At 37.0% G+C, this 25,192-nt stretch overlaps 2 protein-coding genes and 1 long non-coding RNA gene across 8 annotated transcripts in view; 2 read left to right on the forward strand and 1 right to left on the reverse strand.

Moving 5' to 3' along the window:
• The window catches only part of LOC138695134 (protein rolling stone-like), a 75,293-nt gene extending 67,717 nt beyond the window's left edge, over positions 1-7,576 (forward strand). For all 6 annotated transcript variants that reach the window (XM_069819561.1, XM_069819556.1, XM_069819558.1 and 3 more), the window contains one exon: positions 727-7,576. In XM_069819561.1, coding sequence (XP_069675662.1) covers positions 727-1,142 — 416 coding nt within the window. In that variant the 3' untranslated portion in view covers positions 1,143-7,576. The remainder of the gene's footprint in view (positions 1-726) is intronic.
• Positions 1-25,192, forward strand: part of LOC138695135 (protein rolling stone-like) — a 152,317-nt gene that overhangs the window by 123,474 nt on the left and 3,651 nt on the right. The window contains exons 2-3 of the mRNA XM_069819562.1: positions 20,064-20,170; positions 20,351-20,591. Coding sequence (XP_069675663.1) covers positions 20,084-20,170; positions 20,351-20,591 — 328 coding nt within the window. The 5' untranslated portion in view covers positions 20,064-20,083. The remainder of the gene's footprint in view (positions 1-20,063; positions 20,171-20,350; positions 20,592-25,192) is intronic.
• Positions 6,919-24,920, reverse strand: LOC138695136 (uncharacterized). The gene is made up of 3 exons (XR_011331073.1): positions 24,109-24,920; positions 22,329-23,454; positions 6,919-13,831 (listed from the first exon to the last, which is right to left on the reverse strand). It is a non-coding gene; the product is annotated as an uncharacterized lncRNA (long non-coding RNA).

Genomic DNA, 25,192 nt, shown 5'->3' on the forward strand with positions numbered 1-25,192 from the left:
ATGAATGAATGGTTTCAATAATCTTGTCGATGTGTATATGATTTATTTTTCATCAGTTTACATCCCTGAGAAAGACGTTTCCACTCATGGTTATAAATATTAATAGAAAATTGAATTTAAAAAAATGAAAGAGCTTTCGGGGTAGTGCTAAATGAAAAGTATTACCGTATATATCTCAATTAATTGTCTAGTTTCTTTCAATAGCAATGGGAGAATGTGACGCAGGTCATTACCTCAGAGCACACACATTTGGAAACTATTCACAAACTCTATAAATTGCCCTCATTGAGTCACGCAACTTGTCAGTGTAGTTTAGAAGTGTGGTCATCATCGTGTTCTTTTATTGAGAAATTCTGGATCTGAGGATTGTGACAAGGTAGGACATATTACCGAAAGGAATTGTGGCTCACTTTCTCAAACACTGATCAAGTTTTCAGGCTCGTTAAGTTATTTCTTCCTTCAATGGGCTGGTATCACCTAACCTAACCTGTGTCCACTCCACATAAGTGCAGCTCACCTGATCACTGTCCTAACCACTGCTGTAGTTACGTCATATCTTCTGCATGTTCTGTGTGAAATCTTCTTTGAAGTTTAGCTTTTTTTCATGTACTGGTAGGTGGTATGTAAATGGATAATATTGTGATCACTAATCAGTCTTAATATTTAATTACAAATATTTCCGTTGTGCCGAAGTAACTTACCCCGAAGCTGTGTGATCTGTCGCAGCCCTCCACTCTCTGGACGCCCTGAACCTCATGGTCCACGCTTTCAACTCCGTGTTGATGGTGACAGATCTCTTCCTAGTCGCTCACCCCTTCAGGCTCCTGCACTGCTATTGGCCATTCCTGGTGACTGTCTGCTACGTCGTGTTCAGTTTTATTTATTATGAATCGGGCGGCACCGACCGCCACGACCGGCCGTTTGTGTATCCGCTGCTGGACTGGCGCCTGCCGAAGCGCACGGCGGCCTCCTCGGTGTTCGGGCTGGTGTTCGTGCTCACGGTGCACTGCGCGGCCTGGGTTCTGTTCCTGCTGCGCAAGTGGATCACGCTCACTGTGAGGAAGAAGCCGTACACAGACAAGGGCGGCCTCGCGGCGCCCGAACTGCAGCCAGCTCTGGGAGTGGACGACACCGTCTGCTGATGGCAGCGATTATCCCCGTGCTTCGTAGTCAGAGATCTCATTTCCTTGACTGGACCCAAGTCTTTCAGATTCATACCTAGTCAACGATAGAAGTCAAGGGTATGCCACACGTGGCATAGCAAAGAATCTTAAGACATTCGAACAATTAAAAAGCAAAAGTATGCTGTATTTAAACTTCCTACTTCCAGTTTCAGATCGTTCTACCTGCTGGTATCTAAAATAGAAGTGTGGCAACTCTTAGCAATACTTCGGTGTTGAAATTCACGGCCTCACAGCAAATAATTTACAGCTTGCATCTCCTTCAGCATATCACACAGTCAGTGAAGGCGTTTCGTACTTTGTCCATCAGAGGCTTTTGCAATCTCTCGAAACATTGTCCAGCATGCAGCCTCAATCTGAATATTGACTTGCAAAACATGGATCAGTTGGCCGCTAACAGATACACAGCATAGATCTGCGCTCTTGGCAGAATTTCAACTGATGATACTTGGGTTCACTGGCGAGCATGGCAGACAAGTTTCGAGGCCAAACATCTACTATGTGACGCTGCAAGAAGTATATTTCGGAATTTTCATACAAGTACACGCTTCCAGCATTTCTGTACTCTTCGACTTCCAGTCTGTCTGTGTACAGAGATTTATTACATCGATTTTGTTCACATTCAGTATCTACGAGCCAATTGATATAGGAATGATGCATATGATACTATAGTGAATGTATATATATATATATATATATATATATAATACAGTATATACATACACACACAGTGCATACATTTTATCTTTCCACACTCTGCTGTGCAGTGCACTTCTGCTCTATATCTGTGAGCATGGAAAGATAAAATGTACGCACTATAGTATATAGACACACACACAGGAGCAACAGTAAATATTTTTGAGGATGGTAATATGGACTATCTGAGTAAATTAAAAATATAAATATAAACATTAAATATGCGTCCAATTTTCAATGGATGTGGAGATACAGCTGTCTGAATGTTACGCATAACAAGCCTTGCAAAGGGTATGAAGAAACGACAAATAACTAAGTACTATTGACTACATAAAAAGGAATAGTACGTGTCACTCTTCTGAGACTATCTGAGGGCAGCAGTGTTCATAATGGGTGTAGAGAAACAGCTGTTCTTAGTTCCTTTGGCTACAAGAATAGGCACGTTCTTCCAGCATGACAGAGCTCCTGCACATTTTAGTCATCAGGAAAAACATCTTCTAAGTATCACATTCCCACAGTGGTCACGTGCATTGCCATCAAAGTACCCAAACCTTGCTCTGTCAGTTTTTGTCTGTGAGATGGATGGAAGACGAAGTGTACAAAACAAAGTAAACACAAGAGACGAATTGGTTGCTGAAATGATGAATAGTGCTACCCTCATAAAAGAACAACGAGAAGACCTCACAAAAACAACAGAGCGGAAAAGTGCACTGACTTGTTGAAATGTATTGATTCCATGTAAATGTAATTATTAAGTCAATCGTATATCCTTCTTGCATAACATTCGAACAGCTGTACCTCTACACCCATTGAAAATTGGTTCCAGCAGCTTTTTCTTATTTTTTCTCCATATTAGAGATACAGAAAATGTTTCATTTATGTATATTTTTTCAATGAAAACTCAAGAAATAAACTACGAATAGGAATAACATTGGTAAAAAAGGAAATGAGAAATGTGGACAAAGTACAATAATGAAGTATGTGTGGATTTTTTGTATCAGTATTAATTTTACTGGAGCCAGTTAAACTGCCCAGTTGACTTGTTTCCAGTACATGCAGCACAGTGTGTTACTGCTTTGTATCGAGCTCAATGAACAAACACAAAATGTTGATAACTATGTACAGATCCAGAAACAAAATTTGGGCCAACTCTTGCACATCCTTACAGAGTGAATGGCAATGTTCCCTGTCAGCATAACATCGGACCCGGACCATCGACATGCTGCATGAGGAGAGCATTCCTATCTCATCATAATAGCTCAGACTGTTACGCTGTCTGATCATCATGCTGAAGGGTATGGGTTCGGGCCACGTTTTTATTCTTTTACATTATTTTTGTTTAAGATACTGCGACCGAATTTTCATTTTGTTTGTTTTTGCATGTGAAATAATTATTTCCATCTCTTGTGGGATTTTATTTGGCTTGACCCTGCAGAGAACAATAAAAAAAAAAATCAATTGAAAGATCCAATTTGTTTTCCAAAGAAAAAAAATAATCATAATAACGAAAAAAAAAAAAAGAAAGTGAATCTAATACCTCGTTCACCACGCATCTACTCCTGCAACTGCTCTGACCCTATGAGGCATGGAATCGACGAGCTGACGGAAATAGCCCTGATCCAGACATCGAGAAGTTGACTCCACAGCTCGTTCTGATTCTGAGGGGGCTCATTTTCGAACAACTCGTGTCTCCCATTCTTCAATTTCACCCAGACATTCTCTATTACGTTCAAATCTGGCGACTTCGATCTCAGGTCTCTCCGAGAACCAGGCTTGAACTGCCTGTGCTGTGTGCACTGAAAAGTTATCCTGCTGGAACAATAATGTTCCTTCAGTATAATGTTCCCAGGTAGATAGAACACATTCTCCAAAATGCGTCTATATTGCGCCGAATCCAAGCAGCCACAGATCCTCTCCAAGGCACTGCTCCAGCCCAGCATGACACGCCGACCTGCCCATATCACAGATCATACTGTGACCGGACTCCAAATGGTCCGCTGTAATTGGTTGAGATGACATTTTCGTCGGAAAAAATTATTTTCGTCCAATTGAACAAAGGCTTGTTCCTCAGTCAGCTTTTCTTTAGTCGCTTCCTGGTAGCGTGTAATATAATCTGTTCTTAGACAGTTAATAACCATTCGTAAACAGCTGGGAACCGAGACAATGTCTTCAGTTGATGAGCAGAGCGGAAGGGATCCCTGCCCCAGGCTTCGTCCTGTCTCCTGGTTGAAACACGCGGACGTCCAGAACCAGGACATCTACCGACCTTCCCATGATTTCAATAACGATGAGCCATAGAACGAGAAACTCCCAGTATACGGCTCGCCTCTGAAGCTCAAAAGCCATTTTGGATCAGAGCAATTAGTTGAAACCTCTGGTCTACCATTTAAAGTAGACATGAATCCCTCACTTGATCGACGTAATGACTATTAATATTTATACACGTCTAATGGTGATAACACGATGTAACAAGGGTTTTCAACCCAGTATTATTTTAACAGTTTTACAGCAAGGTATACTTTCACAACTAATGCAAGAAGCACGAAATCAATCTGAAAGTAAGGTCAAATTAATGACGAAAAGGTATTCAGTAAGTGAACGCGAGCAGTATAATGTGATAATCCCGAGTATGACAATTTTACTCAATTGTTCCGATAGCTCTGTGCAGTCGTGCCTGCTTGCAGACCAGAAGGTTGAGAGTTCGAATCCTGGAGTGGAAGATATTTTTTTCATAATGCAGTTTACATTTCGTTTACCATCATTATATTTCATTGCAAGATTTACAAATATTCATCTACTATTAGCAATAGACTACTTTTCTTCGCATCTCTTAAAATACCTTGCGGCTTGCGACAACAATCGAAGTAAAATAATTTTCAATAGCTGCCAAAGCTCTGAAGGAAACTTGGAAAATTCAGGTGGCCCAAATTTTGTTTCTGAGTCTGTAGAATTCTGTTGTATTAATTTTAGCTCATCTTACGAAATATAAAAATGAGATTCAAGAATCTGTTCTGAGGTTTCCCCAGAGATGTAACGGAAAGGGGGATTACTGGCTGCTGTCTGTGTACAGTCTTTGCCCATATTCAGTAAGTACGAGTTAATTCATCCAGGAATTATGCACGCAGGATATAAAATTTCCCACTCAAGAAGCTTTACATTATTTAAGTCCTTAAGCAAAAATTACAGAGAGTGGTGAGTCACTCAAAATCAATCTTCTTGAATTTAATACAAAGGAAATGAAAGGTATAGACCTGAAGCTCAGAAACCTTCTGTGCTTCAGTCGAAAACGTCTTAGCTAAACGATCTTGGGACTTCAAGGACATCACAGCTCACAGATTCATAACATAAAAAACTTTTATTAATTATATATTCACAAACCTGACAGTAAAATTGGCGCCCATTGACGAATAGGACGAACTCGCAGCCCCTACTTTGTAACCATAGCAACTAGCAGATAACAGTTCCACTGCATATTATCCTCAAACAGAAAATCTCTCTCATTCACTTCATCTGTATTGGTCATTACTATATTGTAAGTTCTAGAACATAAGAAGTCAGACTGGTCGCAGTCAGTTCATTTGTCACAGCTTTAAGTAAAGTAGAGCTTTTCCTTGTTATTTTGTACAATGTGAATGTATGTGTCATTCATATGTTACCATTTATTTATGCACGATTGAGTTTACTGGTCAACAGAAATGAGAGCACAAGCAATTCCAGTCTCTCTTCACACCTCTGGTTCAAATGCCACACTGTGACACACTTGATGACCCTAACAGCATTTTGGAAAAGCTATTTCCCATATAAATTACTGAAATTACACACAAGCTGATGTTAAATTTGAGTTCTACAAGAAAAATGAAGGCCCAAATGGTCTTTATGTATTAATAATGGATGATGAAGAAATTCTTATTGCAAACCCAGTGCAAATAGTGGCGTATATTACAGAACACCACATAAGTACTTATGTATAAAGACTGTGAAAATTAAAAATAATTAAAACACATGTTTTTTATTGATGGCACAAGGGTGGATAAATAAATAAGTACATAAAAAAGATGTTCCCTGGACCAAAATAAATAATTCAGTAAAAAATAACGACATATGTCCAAACAAAGATACATCAGACTATGGAGGGCTGACAACTTCTTAATAAAAGGTCCACACTGCAATCAGTTATCTTCAACACTTTTTATTCTCATTTCACGCCATTATCTCATCAGTTTTGAAGCACATCTGTGTACATTCTAACAAAAAACACGTTCATTCTAACTATGGATTAGCTTTACCTATCAGTGATTCAGTTATCTAGGTATGGATTAGCTTAACCTATCAGTGATTCAATTAATTAGCATGTAAAGAACTTGCCACTTAACTTTGAAGACAGTAATTTTGTGTTATATATTCGAAATGAGCAAGAAAGAAATGGCACAGACCAAATAATAATATGTAGGCTAACCATTTGGCAAACAAAACAAATTCTTCAGACAAAAGAACAGCGACAGCTTTTATTGCTGCAATTACTATTTATCTACAAATCTGCTTAGTGTTGTGACTCATGCCAGTCCTAACAAGTAGAACTTTACAGTTACCTGAAAAACATTCGTAATAGTTTCTGTGCAAGATTAAAAAGAAATGTTCACTGCACCAGGGATACATTCGCATGTCCCCCAGTTTCGGGAATAAAACTACAGTTGTGTTGGTTTTAATGTTTTATTTTTGTTTGTAAGAAATGGACTGTATGGGTCTATGACAAGAGAAGTAGCATGAAGAGGATGCAATATATTTTCTCTTCATATGAAGTGACATTCAGAAATTAGTCCGGCTCACTCAAAATGTATCGCATCACTTTAATATTGCAGAACTCGCGATTACGAATCAAATGAGTGGTCGCACAGGTCTGCAGCTGCTCTCCATGTCGAGATATATCTGAGAGAGAGAGCGACACAAAAGTCACGTAACTACTAATGACGTTAGCATTCGGCTGTGGCTCAGAGTCTTGTTACAGTAAGCATTCGAAATTCTGCCATTTTTGTTTCACCGCAGATCCCAAAATGGGCGCCCAAGCTCTACATGTGCATGTCATGTGTGACAGATGGTGTGTCGACTGATGTATTTCTATTGCATGGAAGCTCAAACATTTCTTAGATGTAACTGTGATAGCTTGAAACAGAATAACAAATAACATTTTTAAGTCAATGAACCACGAGGAATCCAGAAAGTTACAAGTTTGTTGAAATGTGAATCTTGGAATACCAATGTGAGGTTTTCTATCAATGCCGTGATTATGTCAGTATTTAAGGCAACATGTGGTAGGTGCAGTTACCAATAAGCCCAAATATGACTTGACACACACTGATGAATCCTCTATTATTTTAGCAATGGCAACAATTCTGTGTATTTTATGCATTCCTTGATAGATAGCGACTACATTTAAGTTAAACATGTGATAGATGGATGTTAGTGTAGATTGTGAACATTGCTAAAATATTCAAAGGTGATATTTCATACTCGTAATTTTAAGCTGATTGCATGTATCACATTTGTTGTTTAACTAATTAATTGTGTACAAGTTTATTTATATAAAATCTGAAACGAGTCATTGTCATATCAAGATGGATATGTGAAGTATGTCTGTGTAATATTGTGATATATGTTACATGTATGTAAGAAGCGACCAATAAACGTGCATATTCTGTGTATACTGTTATTAATTTTATTTTCGAATATTTTTCTGTGAAGTTCAGACCTGTCTTCGGACAGTTGCTATGGTATATCAATTTCATATAAAACTATAAATCCAACAGTTAAATTGAAGCTCATATTATATATTAGAAATACCAAAACACGAGAAAACTAATTGTCTAAGGTGTCCTAATCAGACACAGGTTTGTTTACGTGATATTGACTAATGCGATTACAATTCTACATAATTTCATACATATAATTATTAGGCTCTCCTCAAGTTTTTGCTAATCATGCAGAGAAGTTCTTTCAAGCCATTATCACGAACGAAATACCGTAAACTGGGGTTACTTTGAACAGAGGAAACTTTGAACATTTTTTCAGAAAAATCATATTTAGGTTTGTAGATGCTACACTTGTTAGATGGAGGTAATTTGGTATGAGTGATGTTTATGATAATTTACCTCCATCTATAACAAGTGCAGCATGTAGAAACCTAAATATGATTTTCTGAAGAAATGTTCAAAGTAACCCCAGTTTACAGTAACATATTGTACACTGGTTTAGAATTCTTTTATATGATGTCTGCAGTTAAAAACCTACATGATAATTCCTGGCAGGGTATCTCCTTCTCTCATGCAGCTGCTTGTGACTGTGCAATGCTGGCTCGCAGTCCTGAAGGCTTAATCCCTGCCGATGTAGACTGTGCCACAAAATCATTTCACGGTTTAGATCTGTCTGTTATAAAGGTATACGATCGATAGAAAGAGCTGCTTTACAGAAAGGTGTGGAAAAGTATACCAGTGTCAGAAATACTACAGCCTTTTATTTCTGTGTCCCGAATTTGTTGCTTGATTGTTTTGATCAAGTTACGATATTTCAACCTCCCATTAAGCTCGACATGCACAGAAACACATTCATGATTGCATCTCGCCATGAAATCAACTCCTGCATCTTACTAATACAGACATGCAAAACTGCTGTTCACCTCAGTCTATCACGGAGCTTCTATCAAAACAGATTTTATTGCTATTGACATAACATGTGTCGGTACAACATTTAATTGTATTTCGTTTGTCTCTCTCTTAATTATTTCTGTATTTATCACCCTCTCCCTCACTTGTTACTTATCAGCATCATACGAGATGAGGCGTTCAGCTTCAGTTCATCTCAAGAAATGTTGCTTTATCTTAAGGAAAGGATTTATGCCTGATAAAGCATCCAGATGACAGATTCCGTGCTGCCAGTATTCAAGTAATAACTGGACGTGCCGGTATTTCTTTTTTACTTTGTATGTGTGTAATACTGAATACAGGTTAGTAAGCAGGACCCTAGTTCTTCCAATATTATCGTTATCAGTAATCCATTACGCGGTGCACTTGTACAGCTGACAAAAAAAAAAAAAAAAAGTGGCTGCACTCGTGAACAGCCAATATTTTCTAAGTCCACTTCGGATCACGGTTATGTTACACAATGCAGGCGATTATAGAAGCAGTTTCGGAACTAAGATGTTTAAGCAGGAGTCATTCACATCTGCGTCTCGTAGAGGAGCGGTAGTGTGTTTGCTAAATGATTTGAAGGTTGTGAGTTTGAGCCTTGTTCAAGTTATAATTTTATTTTGTTATCGTTCTTTAGCAATATAAATAATCAAGTTATTTATATTCTGTTATAGTTCTTTAGCGTTATAAATAATATTGAAGTTATTTGTATTCTGTTGTCGTTCTTTAGTGATATAAATAATATTCAAATTATCATTTATAATCTGTTATCGTTCTTTGGCGTTATAAATAATATTCAAATTATTTTATTTTAATATCGATCTTTAGCGATATAAATAATATTCAAGTATCATTTATATTCTGTTATTGTTCTTTAGCGTTATAAATAATATTTAAGTTATCATTTTAATTATCGTTCATTACCTAGTGATATAAGTAATATTCAAGTTATCATTTGTATGTATTCTTTTATCGTTCTTTAGCGATATAAATAATATTTAAGTTATCATTTTATTTTATTATCCTTTGTTAGCAATATAAATAATATTCAAGTTATCATTTGTATTCTGCTATCATTCTTCAGTGATATAAATAATACTCAAGTTATCATTTGTATCCTGTTATCATTCTTTAGCGATATAAATAATATTCAAGTTATCATTTGTATTCTGTTATCCTTTTGTATTCTGTTATCGTTCTTTAGTGATACAAGTAATATAAATTTGATGTTACATTTGAAACAATATAGTTGCATAATACTAGTGTTAAGTTTTTTCTTCTTATATGATTACGTTACACTATCCTGTAACATAATAAAATGAAAAGGAGTGACCAGAATTTGAACCTGAGATGTTGACATCTAAATTCGGACGTTCTTCCGACTGAGCTGCGGGGCGCAAGTACAGAAGCATATGCGGAAAAATTGGCCCAATCCCCCTCCAAGATGTCCTGATGATTTGTGGAACCTCGTCCAGGATGCCTGGGATGCCATGATTGAGAACAGTTGCTATTTGAAAAGACTACTCGATTCCATGCCCACTCGATTGCAAGATGTGATCGAGATGGGAGGAAGATGGACTAAATATTCAATCGTGGCTTTTTGTTTTGCTTTTTGAACTTTTAATTCTTTGAATTTTCTAAGGCAGACACCAGTAAGTTTGTTTTGTTTATGCCACGAAAGATATTTTTGTTGAGAATATAATCTTTCTTTCTTTCCATTTGCAGCCTTAATGTCATAATAAATAATGATAAAGTCATGGCATAATACATTCATGAACCTGATGTTAATTACTAAAACAGTCATAAAAGAGACAGGAGCAATTTATTATATTTTCTCTCTCTCTTAAAAAAAACATAAAAAGCACTAGGTTGTGTTTGAATACACGACCTTACGAATACCAGCCCGAAACACTACCATTACGCTATCACATTAATGTGAAGAACACTTTAATTATAACTGTAGATATCAGGTAACGTGGTCCAACAACATGTAACATCGCCTGTCTCCGAACTGTAGCGGAGATACCTGAAGGGAACTAGTTTCTAGAGAGCAGCCACGTTTTCTTTTGATAGCTGTACTTACAGCATCTTGCTGCATGCCCATACTAACTGTACAGCAGGACTTCTGGAAAAACGGCAGTTTTAAGACTAGTGAAGTCTGCAGTTTTCATCATAATTTGACGTATTGAGAGTTCAAAAGTTATTGGATGTACAGGAGAGCTGTCTTTTCTACTTAAGCAGGAAAATTGTCTTTAGGTATCAAATATATTAATTAAATGTTAAGAAGACTACACATAAAATTTAATCTGGACTGCAGGTACAGCACATTTTTGTTTGGAACTAGTACCCTGCAAGCACCCTAGAAAAATTATAGGGATGATTTATTTTTTCGGGTTTATTACTCACATTTTAAGAGATTATTTTGCTATATTATAATCCACTTTCAATTCCATTCGTGAACTCATATCCCCTCACATGCCGAGAAAAATGAATTAACACAGTTCCCTGTGCAAGATTTAACCCTCCAAACTCCCAAATAAAGCCTGTAGTATGACGTCAGCAAATACAGAATAAAATACAGAACGGGCCATGTTAGTGGACAAGCATGTTCTATATAACTAAGTGAAGAATGCTAGAAAAGTGGAGCTTCAAGCAATTATGTTTGCAAATAAGGGCAAGCAATTAAAAGTATCACGATAATATAATTATGTGTTTCATTATTTTAGCTATGCAAAAATGTCCTTGTAAATTCACAAGAATTAATTGATCAGTCATTGAGCAGATTTAATGAACTCTGATCGTTTGATACATTAATTTATCATTCATTGAGCAGATCTGATTGTCTACAACAGGAATCAGCACGCGGGTATGGAAAGTGCACCGATGCGAGGTCATTTGAAGACTAGCAGTGGTGGGCATGTGACCTTATTTTGCAGAAATGTACAGTAACAGAAGATATACTAAGTTCTTCTATATAGTTCGAGCTGAGAGGTTGACCACGTTAAATCTGGTAGCTTCTCCTGGAGTCACTGTCTCAGCAAGCACGGTTTTGTGGAAGCTCCTTCTGAGAATTATCGGCATTCTCTTGTAATTAGGTATTCCATTTTATAGCTAGCTAGGACAGGAAATTGATTCTGAATCTGTAAGTTCATGTCCTACTTGAAAAGTTAAAACAATAATAAAGTACAAAAGTAAACCATTGAGCTACCAAATCTAAAATTAAAAATAAATTAAAGTTAATTTAAATAAACATTTCGAGAAATTAATAAAATATAACGTATCATTAACATAAAAGATAACATTATCATAAGAATACAGTGCGTTCATAGCTCGGCCGGACTGTTCCACAGCAACCTTGGACTGGGTGAAGATTGGCGCGTCTGCTGCCAGAGTTACACATAAACGACCGGCAAGTCATGGGTACGGAACATTAACTACTCTACTAACATTAGGCTTACCTGCATCACAACAGATGTTGAAAGTGATGACCTTCAACTCGAAGACATTCCCTATATCTCTGCAAACAATTCTGGTTCACTCGCAAAAGTTCTTGTTGTCTGATTGCCTGTATTGCTCTCGTGATGTTGTCCTCCAGTTCTTGTAACGTGAGCGGATTTGATGCGTACACTTTATTCTTTAACGTTCCCCATAAATAAAAATCGCATGGAGATAGGTCAGGGGAACGAGGTGGCCACAATCCTCGACTAATTATTTTGTCACCAAACACACTTCGCAATTCATGCATAGAATTCATACCTGCTGAAACCAGCCACTCAATCGTTCATTTCTTGTTAGTTGCGGAAAAAAATTATTTGAAATTTAAGTTACATAAACGTGTGAATCAACTGTTCTGTCGAAAAATATGGGACCGATAATTCTACTCGCACTCACTGCAAACCAAACCTCAACCTTTGCAGTATGGTGAGGAACTTCATGAATAATATGGGGATTTTCGGTAGCCCAGTATCTATTGTTCTGAGTAGAAACGTGACCGTGAAGATGAAACCTCACTTCATCAAAGAAGAACGTTAAAAGTGGGTCCACGTCGCCATTATGAACGGACTGCACAAACCAATTGCAATAATTAACCCTACTTACAGGATCTTGTGGTTGTAAAGCATGAACTACAGGTACCCTGTACGGCTTAAGTTTCAAAAGTTTCGTTGCACAAAAGCTGCCGTCTTGGAAATGTTAACATCTTGTGCTAAACGTCGCAGTGATTTGCGGGGTGAGTGCTCTAACCGGCCCTACTTCTTCAAGCTTCTCTTCTGTCAGTACACGGCGTTGTTGAACACGTGTCTTGTTCAAAAAAGATCCTGTACATCTGACTTTATTGACAAGGTCATGAATAGTTGACTGCTAGGAACTCGAACACCTGCAAACTGATGTTCAAATTCTCTTCGACACCTTCTTGCAGAAAAGTATTTCACATACGCATCATAGAGAAAAATACGTTGTTCTAAAGTGTACTCAACCATTATTAATAGTCACTTTATCACCACGAGACAACACAATTTTATTCACAACATGGGCACAGACAACTTTCCCTCACGACAGATCCAACTCGACTGACTGGCGCGTCAGCTGTAGCTACAGCGCTACTCCGGCAGCAGGCACGCCAATCTTCACCCAGTTCAAGGCCACCACAGAAAGGTCTGGCTGAGCTATGAACACACTGTATAATTGAAAAAATTTACCTCTTTCGATGACTTCAGATCTTTCAATATCTTCAAACGTTCTTCCTCTCCAAATTCATCATATGTAGTCATGTGTCTAGCTTTGTAGTGTCTTCAATATTATATTTGCTTCCTGTAACAATTGTATTACACAGTAGACATGTTGCATGGTGTTTAATTCCAGGTATAAAGTATCTATTAGTTCGTGCATTATAGATGCTATGTTCGGTTCAAGTTTGTTGAGTACAGCGAAGTTCGATATTCGTTGATGTTGACTCGCAGAATGTCGTGTTTGTTCCACCCTGATTCACTGTCCTCCACTCACACCTCTTCATGTTTCAACCGCTTAAGGATTTTAGTACAGATCTTGCAATTAGTTTCTCATATGAAATAAAACGAAGTTTGTGATGTCTTGGTTGCCTCTTTCATATTTGACACTAGTATCTATCATGCCACGAACTACCAGGTCGGATCTCCTTATCTTTTCTTTTGCTAGATTCCACGTGTTCTGCCATGATGAACTCTCCACTGATCCAGTATTCCTGAGATCGCCTGTGCAGTCAAGACACAGAGCAAGCAGCGAATGTGCTCCTATGGTCTAGAATGATAAAAATAAACATACTTATTCACAACTGATACATAAACTATCAGTCACTGAGCAGATTTAATGAAGTCTGATTATCTACAGTACAATGATAAAAACAAACGTATTCATAATATATTAATCTATCAGCCACTGAGCAGACTTAATAAATAAATTCTATTGTCTGAAACATTCATGGCAAGTCATGTATAGTGTGAGATGCACATTGTACTGAGTCCTGTGTACTTGGGTAACAGTTGCTAGTCAGTGGAGAAGTGAACACAGCAGTCAGGGATAGGAAAGCAGTGTACAGACTGAATACTGTAACACTGCATGTGGCTCTGGGGAAGTAAATTAAACCTAATGATCAACACAAACACTTTACCACGAGTTTGAGGGAAGGGGCAGTGTCTTGCATGCAAAAAGCACGTCAAACGGCATTACAATATGCATCTTTCAACATAGGATTCTATCTATGGTGATGAGAGAAACAAAGTATTTGCTGAAATAAAAAACACCATCGCAGCAGAAGGTATAGTAGATATATTAGTAAAATACATTTAAAGAGGGACCGCAATGTTAATTTTTGTTCCAACTTTTAATAACAAATTTTTCTTTCTGGCATCTAAAACAAACAGTATGCTCCGAACACTCCTAAACTGAAGTCTAAAAGTTCCAAACTTTTCTAGAAGGCAGAATACAAAAATATACAACAATACCAAGAAAAACAATCACAATTAGGAGTATAATCTTTCAATAAATACACTGCTGGAACTGTAGTTGAAGCTCGGGCAGTGAATACACATCATCAGTGGCCTGAAAGTGCTTGTTTTGTTCATAACATTTAGTAGATTGGTAGACATTTTGCAAGATGGCGGAAAACATCCGTGGGATATACAACATAATGGAACTTATTTCCACTGGGATTCAGTGTGGTTCTGTTTAGATTCAATTTGGTAACCAGCTTTATTAATGGTACTACTTGTATTTGCGTATGTTGCAGTGACTTGTGGGGTGTCTGTTAGGATGTGTTATATGTCACGAGCTCTCTCATATAATTTCTAACCTTCTGCATCAGTTATTTGGTCGAGGATAGTCTCAGGAGTTCTAACGTTGTTCCGAAGCATCAAGCTGTAAGTCAGGATCAGGACTTTGCTGAGCAATCAGCTGTCTAAATCACGAGATAGGTACCAAAGATGAATTATTTTCGAAAATGTGTCTGGTTTAATTCTTCAAAACACATAACTACTAATTCCACAATTTGGAACATCTGACTACTAGCATCCAGAATACAAAGCAAACGTTAACTTAAAAATAAAGTACAATTTGATTTGCGGAAAGAATACAAAACAATGATAAACATAAAAATAAATTACAATTTGATTTCCGAAAAACATGAGATAAAAGTACAAGAATAATTGAAATGAGTAAATAATATTATGTAGTGATATACAAGTGATTGTGTAAAATGGGCAATGAATCTCTAACAAAATTTTTCTAATGGTATTGCATGTCCTTATTAGAAAATTTAAGACAAAGGAGAATGGTTTCAGTTAAGTTAAATGAAGTTCCCCTAACGCCAAAAAGAAGTCCTTTCACTTTCAAAAGTAGCAAAGGAAAGACTGATTAGCCAAAGTGGCCACCCTGTTCATCAGTACCACCTGCAGTTCTTTGTCAGTCCGCCACTGATATATATAGAGATCATGCTCATTATGTCGTCAGTTTGCTATCCAGACCGACATGGCTGGTTGTTTAAATAGTAAAAATTAGCTTATTCACAACTAATACGCCAGTATTAATCTATTAGTCACTGAACAGTCTTAATAAACTATGACTGTCTAAAACAATAAAAATTAGCTTATTCACAACTAATACATTGATCTGTCAGTCACTGAGATTATAATAGATCAGGTGTAGAGCTTAGTCTCTGTGAAATTCCAGTGCTCGCAATCCAAGTTGAAAAATTGCCAGAGTTACAGCAGTGACGTCACACATCCCAGCTTCGCTAAGTTTGTTCGCTACATCAGTGGTCAGTTATGGCTTTCCTAATTCAAGTACGTACTTGGTGTAGCAACATATCTTACAGTTAATTGCACGAGTTCTGGCTGGAATGAGGCCATGGGTTACCAATTCGAGCCCAGGAGACGTCATATTATAAGAAAACAGCAAGCATACAGACCGTCAAGGAAGCACAGAGTGGTGTGTGTGTCCCATACGCATTGTCCCTGCTGATGTGAAATTGTCATGATAAGAGAAGTGCTCAGTGCATTGCATTTTATAATGTCTTATGCTGTTGTACTAATTAGGGACACATCGAACACTTTGTAATCTACTCTTACAGACTGTTTACTGGATTAATTCGGAAGAGGAGGCAAAATATAATTAATAAAATTCATGAATAACACTCTGAGTCTAACAAAGAATATAGGCGGCACTTTCAAACTGCCAGAAAGAGAAATTTCGTTTTTAATTTTATTTTCACAGCCTGACTCATAGCTGAGCTCGCCATATCGACACAGAATAACAAGCAATTAGGATAGCATGCATAATGCAATACATAAATTTCAACAGTGAAAAATAAACTGGACTAAAACAAAAGTAATAAATTAATAATCGAAAATACAATAATAATAATAGGAATCAGAACTGGAAATTGATTTAAATTAAAAACATATACAGTATATTCAAACACTATTGCTAATTTCTTTCACCCAACACTCAATAACTTTAAGAAAATGAACTAAGGTCTCTATATCTTTACAGTAATGGGACTACTTTAAAATGTTACCAAATGTTCCTTCATTTTAGAAGATTTTAATAACTTTACGTCTCAAATATATCTTTGAACATTTATTGCAGCATTAGTGATAACACGATTGGAAAAAAAAAAAGATTAATAATCAATTCCAAAAACCTCTTATAATGAGATATTTAAATTAATAAATTCAAAGTTTTAATTCATATATTTGATAGCAAAAGAGAATCTCGGGTATTAAATAGATATTTGATAGCAGTATATGTATCGGAAGTTTTAATTGGACAAAGTCCCTTGAACCTCGAGAAAGAGCAGCTCGACACAACTTCCAGTGACTCAGGACGGTCCGCGATACATCATGGAACATCATTGGCCACATAAGAATCTTTCTCCAGTCCAATGCTTAACCCATTCACATAATCTAATGTTTTGTTCACTAAATGTTCAGAACAAACAATGGAATTCTGGATAGATTTTAAATTACGCCACTTTATTCGAATCAACCATGTTTTAAATCTTATCTGGTGAGCTTCTACTGTTAGAAAATTCATGAATATAGGTCTGTATTAATAGTTTTTGAGCAACAATACATCGAGGAATTTCCAATAGACTAGCATACACCCTACGTATAAAATAATACAACAAAAATAGTGTGACGTGAAAAACTCAACTGACCTGCGATCACTCGCACTGTTACATCAAATCTAACAATCTTTATTTCTTCTGTCATTACTTCATTATTATTATTATAGATATAGAACTGTTACACCAACACTGCCTTCTTCCATACCCATATTTTCATTGTTGCTATTATCTTACCCAAGATTTAATTACAAACCTGTTGGTAATAAAATTATTACAAATGTTGTATTTATTGCAAGCACATCATTAAAAACATTCCTAGATACAATAACGTAAAGACTTTTTGTATATGTAATATACATTATCGTACCTCTCTTTAAGAAGGGGGACAAGACTAATTGTAGTAACTTTCGAGGAATATCACTTTTGTTGACGTACAAAATTTTGTCCAATATTCTTTTGAGAAGATTAACTCCATATGTAGATGAAATTATTGGGGATCATCAATGTGGTTTTAGGCGTAATAGATCAGCTATTGACCAGATATTTTGTATTCGGCAGATAATGGAGAAAAATGGGAGTATAAGGGTATGGTACATCAGTTATTCATAGATTTCAAAAAGGCATATGACTCGGTTAAGAGAGAAGTTTTATATGATATTCTTATTGAATTTGGTATTCCCAAGAAACTAGTTCGATTAATTAAAATGTGTTTCAGTGAAACGTACAGCAGAGTTCGTACAGGTCAGTTTCTGTCAGATGCGTTTCCAATTCACTGTGGGCTAAAGCAAGGAGATGCACTATCACCTTTACTTTTTAACTTTGCTCTAGAGTATGCCATTAGGAAAGTCCAGGATAACAGAGAGAGTTTGGAATTGAACGGGTTACATCAGCTGCTTGTCTATGCGGATGACGTGAATATGTTAGGAGAAAATCCACAAATCATTAGGGAAAACACGGGAATTTTATTGGAAGCAAGTAAAGAGATAGGTTTGGAAGTAAATCCTGAAAAGACAAAGTATATGATTATGTCTCGTGACCAGAATATTGTACGAAATGGAAATATAAAAATTGGAAATTTATCTTTTGAAGAGGTGGAGAAGTTCAAATATCTGGGAGCAACAGTAACAAATATAAATGATACTCGGGAGGAAATTAAACACAGAATAAATATGGGAAATGCCTGTTATTATCCGGTTGAGAAACTTTTATCATCCAGTCTGCTGTCGAAAAATCTGAAAGTTAGAATTTATAAAACAGTTATATTACCGGTTGTTCTGTATGGTTGTGAAACTTGGACTCTCACTTTGAGAGAGAAACAGAGACTACAGGTGTTTGAGAATAAGATTCTTAGGAAAATATTTGGGGCTAAGAGGGATGAAGTTACAGGAGAATGGAGAAAGTTACACAACACAGAACTGCACGCATTGTATTCTTCACCTGACATAATTAGGAACATTAAATCCAGACGTTTGAGATGGGCAGGGCATGCAGCACGTATGGGCGAATCCAGAAATGCATATAGAGTGTTAGTTGGGAGGCCGGAGGGAAAAAGACCTTTAGGGAGGCCGAGACGTAGATGGGAAGATAATATTAAAATGTATTTGAGGGAGGTGGATATGATGATAGAGACTGGATTAATTTTGCTCAGGATAGGGACCAATGGTGGGCTTATGTGAGGGCGGCAATGAACCTCCGGGTTCCTTAAAAGCCAGTAAGTAAGTAATATATATGTATTAATGAAGAAACGAAATTAAGTTTGTTAGATAAAATCAAATGCGGGAGTTATTGTGTGACTACAACAGGCAGGAATGACCCCAGGTTCATTCCAATCAGCAACAGATGAACCTCAGCCAACCTCGGTGTGACAGTTATTGACTCGTAGCGAGAGAATGAAACATGCGGTTTTCGCTGTTATATTTTTGTAAACAAAATCTTTCTTACGAGTGCGCCTTTCATTTTAAGTTAACAGGGCCTGTAATAAACTAGGATTGCCTAAATGATAAAATTAGCTTATTCACAACTAATGCATTGATCTGTCAGTCACTGAGCAGACCGACGGACACTTTCCATACTTCGATGAGGTAATATGTGGAACAGCACGATAAAAACTTATCTACATTTCTTGAAGTAGCGAAAAAGTATAACTTAACACTAAATGAAGAAAAGTCAAAATTTTCTCTACAAAAATTGACTTTGTTTGTTATTTAATTAAAGATGGAAAGATAAAGGCTGATCCTGAAAAAATGAAACCGCTGTAAGATTTTACCTATTTTAACACAATTCAAATGAGCATAATCAATATTTGGATCATAATGGAATGCTAACCTAACATGCTATCAATGCATACTAAATCAATACACTCTCGCTGTTCGTTAATTCTCTGAGGAAGTTCAGCGCTCTTTCCTCTTTTTCGAGCCTGGTAAGTTTGAACTCTGTTATTGGCAAGTCGATCAAAGCGTCTAATGCTAGTTTCCCTGGGTCGAGCTGCCGAAATGATAGCATTGTTAGTTCGTAAACAAATCTCCTGTTCTTCCTCACTTATTAAATCTCCGAATTTTGTTTTGTCTTGAGTCAGAAGTGTTTCATCATCACGTGAAAAAGTAACAAACATACAGACACAAACAAAAATTTAAAAAATGTGATTTTTGGTGTCAGGATAGTTATACATGTTAACTCCAATAATTTTTTGCAAATTACCAGAAAAATATTGGTTACAGTTTTTTTACTAGTATAGATTATGGTATAATTTTATTATTATGTATATGATTTATGTTCTGCTTTTCTGAATCCTCAGGAAATGCATTTTTGTTGTTTAGCAATCACAGATAGAAGATTATACCAATACCGACATTTTTACCCATATTACGAGATAGAATGTCTTAAGCTTGTGTGTGTTTGCCCTTACAGACCACTGAGCGAGCGCCAACATGATGAAGACCTTGTGGAGGAGAGAGATCAACAGCCGGTGCCTGGGCTTCAGCCACGAGCAGCCCGGCCAGTTCGTAAGGAGCCAGGTAACCAGTCCGATCCATTCAACAATAAACTGTCCATTTACAAACAAATTATTACAAATGCAGCTCTGATGATTTACACTGGTGAAGCTGAAGATCACCAAACCCTTTGCTCCTAAAAATGAAGCTAGCACATTACTTGTTCCCAACGGCAGGAGTTGCAATGCTTCGTTGCTGTTGCAGTGGCAGCGTAATGAAGGCGTCAGCATCGTTTACCTCGCATATCGATGGCTGTTCGCTGTATTCTTTCTGTCGGTGTGGATCTTCTCCTTCATCTCCGCCAGGAGACAGAACTCTCCTACTGAGAACTTCTTGAGCAAGTGGCCGATCTACCTCACCAACTGGGGGTACTCACTGTGCACCGCACAGGCCCTTCTGGGCGCTGGGCTTGTCACTCACCGCCTCGTCAAGGAGCGAGTCACAGGTGACTGACGATTTTATTTTTATACATCCCTTTCTCTCATAAGGTCACAAAGTACCCGTCAGATCTTTCTACCTGGTCTAACTCCCAGTTCAAGGATATACAACACAGTAACAATGAAGTGTGGCAAGTGTGCCTTTTGTAATAGTAAGCCAGAAAAAACGCATGACAAGTTATACAAGCACATGTCACTTCATGCTCTGATTCATATAGGCTATATTTCTTTATGCCCTAAAATAGTTAAGCCTATCTGTTGGAAGCATAATTCTCTGGTTTTTCTGACAATAACGTGATATGGAATATGGTATTTATTGTTTCTGTTTTTAAAATTCAAGGAAAAAACTGTCATAGCTCATGATACTGAACAAAGCGTATCCAGCAGACTGTTTGTAGTGATTTCTCCTAAACTATTGATCTGAGTTCGTTCATATTTAGTACCTACCTACAAGCCAATTCAACATCATTTTATAATAAATTTTACTACAAAATTAATGTTTCCTGTCAAAAGGTTTGGTTGGTTACCTCACAACTATATGTTAGAAACTCGTTATAAAGGTTTGTTAACAGAGTCTAATATTGCAATCAACTTGTAATATAACAAGATAGACTTATTACAACACAGAATAAATAATTAGCTTCATACATTCACTTACAACGAATAATTTCTAATTGAAATCACATGGCTCACTCGATAAGATCACTTAGACCTTATGGAATCTATAAAAAAAATGCATTTTGTATGCAAAGTAGAAGAAGAAGGTTGTATCTCCTCATAATGAGATAAGAAATGAAACGTTGCAAAATGAGTAAAATGTGACAGAAAGTATGTGTCATCTTCATGACCTCGATTTTCCATTACATGCCATGTACTGTGCATCAGTCCTGGATGAATTCACTCATAGATAGTAAATATGGACAAAATCAATTTCATAGGTTAGAAATAATCACTGTATACAGACAAACCAGATAGCAGTCTTAGAAATGCAGGTGCTGCAGTTCCATGACAATCCTGAAGGGTCACAATACTTCGTATAGTACAAGAATGAAAATAAGACAAACGCTGTTCTCTTTTTATTGGTAGTCCCTGACTAGTTAACAAGCTGAATTACAAGAATTAATTATTTAATCAGGGTAGTGAAAAAAACTGAATTCTAATATGAATTTTTAAGATTTAGTGAGTACAGGTAGTGTTTTAATTACGTGCGACCACAGAGCTGTTGCTGTTGCCACCCTGTCTGTATAGCCTACTTTCATAACTAAGTCAAGTTGGATACTGTGGAGCACTTCGTTTTATTTCATAGACACATTGCATCCTAGTGGCATTATTGAAACTCTTCTGTATCTGGCTGATAGTTAGGGACAGGATTCTTCTATTTGCCAGGGACACACAGAGGCCTTGCACTCAACTAGGTTTGAACTGACGAATTTGGAATCGGAGTTACTCGATCAATGAGGTGGATTTCATGAAGACATCACATCTAGCAAGAACTACTATTTAACATGAAAGCTATTAGTCTTCTTGTACTGCAATATTTTTTAAAATGTTCAGCCTGTGTTTAATTTGACACTCATAGATTATTGTTCAAGCATCATACATTTTCTCTGCATATATAAACATCATCAGTCATCTGAAATAAACAACTGCATCCATTAGCCTAATTTATTTCAAACAAGAGACCGCACGTTCTTAAAAAAATTGCTATTAAAATGTGAAGAGTAAGAACAATTCAAGAAGCTTACCTGTTTTCACATGTGGTCAACATCGTGTGTCCCAAACTGTTCTGTGATGTACATTGCAGGAAGCCGTGATCCGTACCCTCTGCAACATAGAGATACTCGAGATCAATTTTTAAATGACGCAATTGAGGATTCAGTAGGTAAGGTTATATGATGGTTCACCTCCAAATGCACTCAAATTTGCTCACTCACGCACAGAGAAGTGTGACCACTGGTGGCAGCTGTTCCTTCTGTGGCACTGCACAAAGCACACTACATGCACTACATGCTATTGTAAAATAGAAGAGATGAGATCTGTGGTGTCTACCTTGTAGTGTACCACTTAATGCTAATAAAAGTATGTACACTATGAAGTGTGTTTAGATCTGTTGTCCTTTTAAGAGATTACCATCTAGTCAGAGGTGTTCAACACCTTGGTGCCCTCTAAGTTTGTAATTTCTCTCTGTTGGCATTCTTTAAATGTGTGTGTGTCACACCGGTCTTAAGTTTTTTTTTTTATTATGTTCAGTATATCCATATCCAGCTCTAGTTCTTCCTTAATACTGAAGCATATTCTTCCTCTGAATGTAAGAACTTCATCGCTGCTTATTCAACTTTTCAATTTCACATTTTACAGGGGCAGCAGCACAAATCACATACTTGTACTGGTAACAACATAGTCCAATTTTACTGCAAGGTAAATTCTTAATTATAAATTAGAAGACCAGTATCTATTACTTTAATTCCACACAACTTCGATATTTATTTTGAAAATAATCACCTCCAGTCTCCCACTTGTCACGCACTTCTAAAGATTCGCCATTGCACTTCAAACATTTTCTTCTGGTATTGCTATTATTGCAATTTATGTTGAGAAAATTGTTGGAAGAATATGCAATATTATTTTGAAAGTAAACTTAGATGAGACATGGTCTAGTGGTCAGAGCTTCTGGCTATAGTTCATGAGGTCCCGGGTTCGATTCCCGGTTACAGCACAGGAATTTTTCCTTAAAGGGGATTATTCCTATGTTCGTCCATGGTCTGGAATTTAGGTTAAGTTTAGATTTAAGACCTCTCCTGGCACCACATTATCATAATCATCCCATCACATCATCGGGGTAATGTAACTCCGCCTTCCAGGTGCCCCAACCTCAGAAGTTGTTGTTTTCTAATGCCAGGCATTTGACAATAAAGTCATTTGACCTCTTGCAATCCAATATTTTATCATATTGGAGTTAAATGGCACGTTGTAGCCGATTTAAGTGAACACCATATTTTAATGTTTTGGTGGCTACTTCATTCACACAACCCCCAGAATGTCTGGAGGACCACACCTCCTGTTGGTCGACGGGTCCATTGGACCTAGCTGGGAGATCTTGTTGATCACCAGCTTTCCCTCCTTGAGCCACTGGAGGACGATTTTAGTGTCATAGTAGGTCAGCACTAGGAACAGAAAAGTAGAAAGAGGAGGAAGGAAAGGGAAATGAACCCCTAGGCTCGAATGCTCTAATGCTGTCGGGGTCGAAGAAAGTAAGAGTTCAGTCAGAGGACTGGATAGGAAAGGGTAAAGAGGGAATTAGGTATTGAATAGAGGAAAATTATACCAAATTCTGTCATTAACTCATCAAGCTGACCAGTGCTAATGGATGAGTAGCCCCTCCCTTTAGTTCAGCTCGTAAAATTATGCTTACTAACAGCTACGCCACGGGAAGGTAGGGATGGGACATTGGGTATTTGTCCAGGTTGGTTCCTTAAAGCCTTCAATGGGAAGGATTAATGGCTCTCCCCCCTATATCCGACAAACCTCAGAAGTGGGTTACAACTAAGCCACGGCCAGGAGAGAAGACCAGAAATGTCGAAAAGACAACCTGGTGGCATTGGATTAAAAAAAAAAAAAAAAAAAAAAAAATATTTGATGTGGAATAGATACTCAGCATTTAAGATTGGAAAATCAGATAGGGTGAATTAAGAAATGTGAACAATTTGAGTATTTGGGGGTTCGAATGGTATTGTGTGGAACAGAAATAAAACCAGAGAAAATAAGGCGCAAATATATAATTCAGTAGTGAGGAATACTGTTACGTATGGTGTTGAAACATGGAAACTAAATCAACATTTAAATCCAAACTACTGTCAATGGAAATGGATTTTTTAAGGCAGTCTGTGAGACATTCAAAATGAGAAAACATTACAAATAAGCTATAAGATATAAAATGTATGGCAAGAATTATTCTGTGCAGGATTATATGAAGTATAAGCATCTGAACTGGTATGGACATAAGAGAAGAATGCAAGGGGAAAGGTTACTAGAATGGTGTCCACCTAGTAAGGAAAACTGAGGTACACATCTGACTCATGGAAACAAGGTCAGAATAGGCATGAGAGAAAGAGGACTGGATCTCAGCAACCATGCTGACTCACATGAAACTGTATGATTCAGATACCCCAAGCACGTGCTAGCTCATCAGTATGGATCAGATATCCCAAGAATTTTCTACCACAGGAGTTTTTACATGGCAGTAAATCTACTGACACGAGCCTGTCAATTTAATATATGTATGTGTGTGTATGTATGTATGTGTATATATATATATATATTAGCTGTGAAAACCAGTCTCTGCAAATCATAAATCAGTGACTTAAAAAAAGACTAGTATTTTCCTTTAGGTAATAATAATAATAATAATAGTAATAGTAATAATAACAACGCGTTTGAGTGCAATTCATGAAGTTAGAGATGTAGAATAGGTAATTAAAAGACAAAGAAAAAAGTCAAAGCCGATACAATTAATGAGTAATAGCCATATTCAATGAAATGCAGTATAATATGCATATTATTTCTGTCGATTCTGAAAACATCGATACCCGGCCCCGGAACAATTTTTCCT

The sequence above is a fragment of the Periplaneta americana genome, chromosome 2 (assembly GCF_040183065.1).
Source record: "Periplaneta americana isolate PAMFEO1 chromosome 2, P.americana_PAMFEO1_priV1, whole genome shotgun sequence".
NCBI classification, from domain to species: domain Eukaryota; kingdom Metazoa; phylum Arthropoda; class Insecta; order Blattodea; family Blattidae; genus Periplaneta; species Periplaneta americana.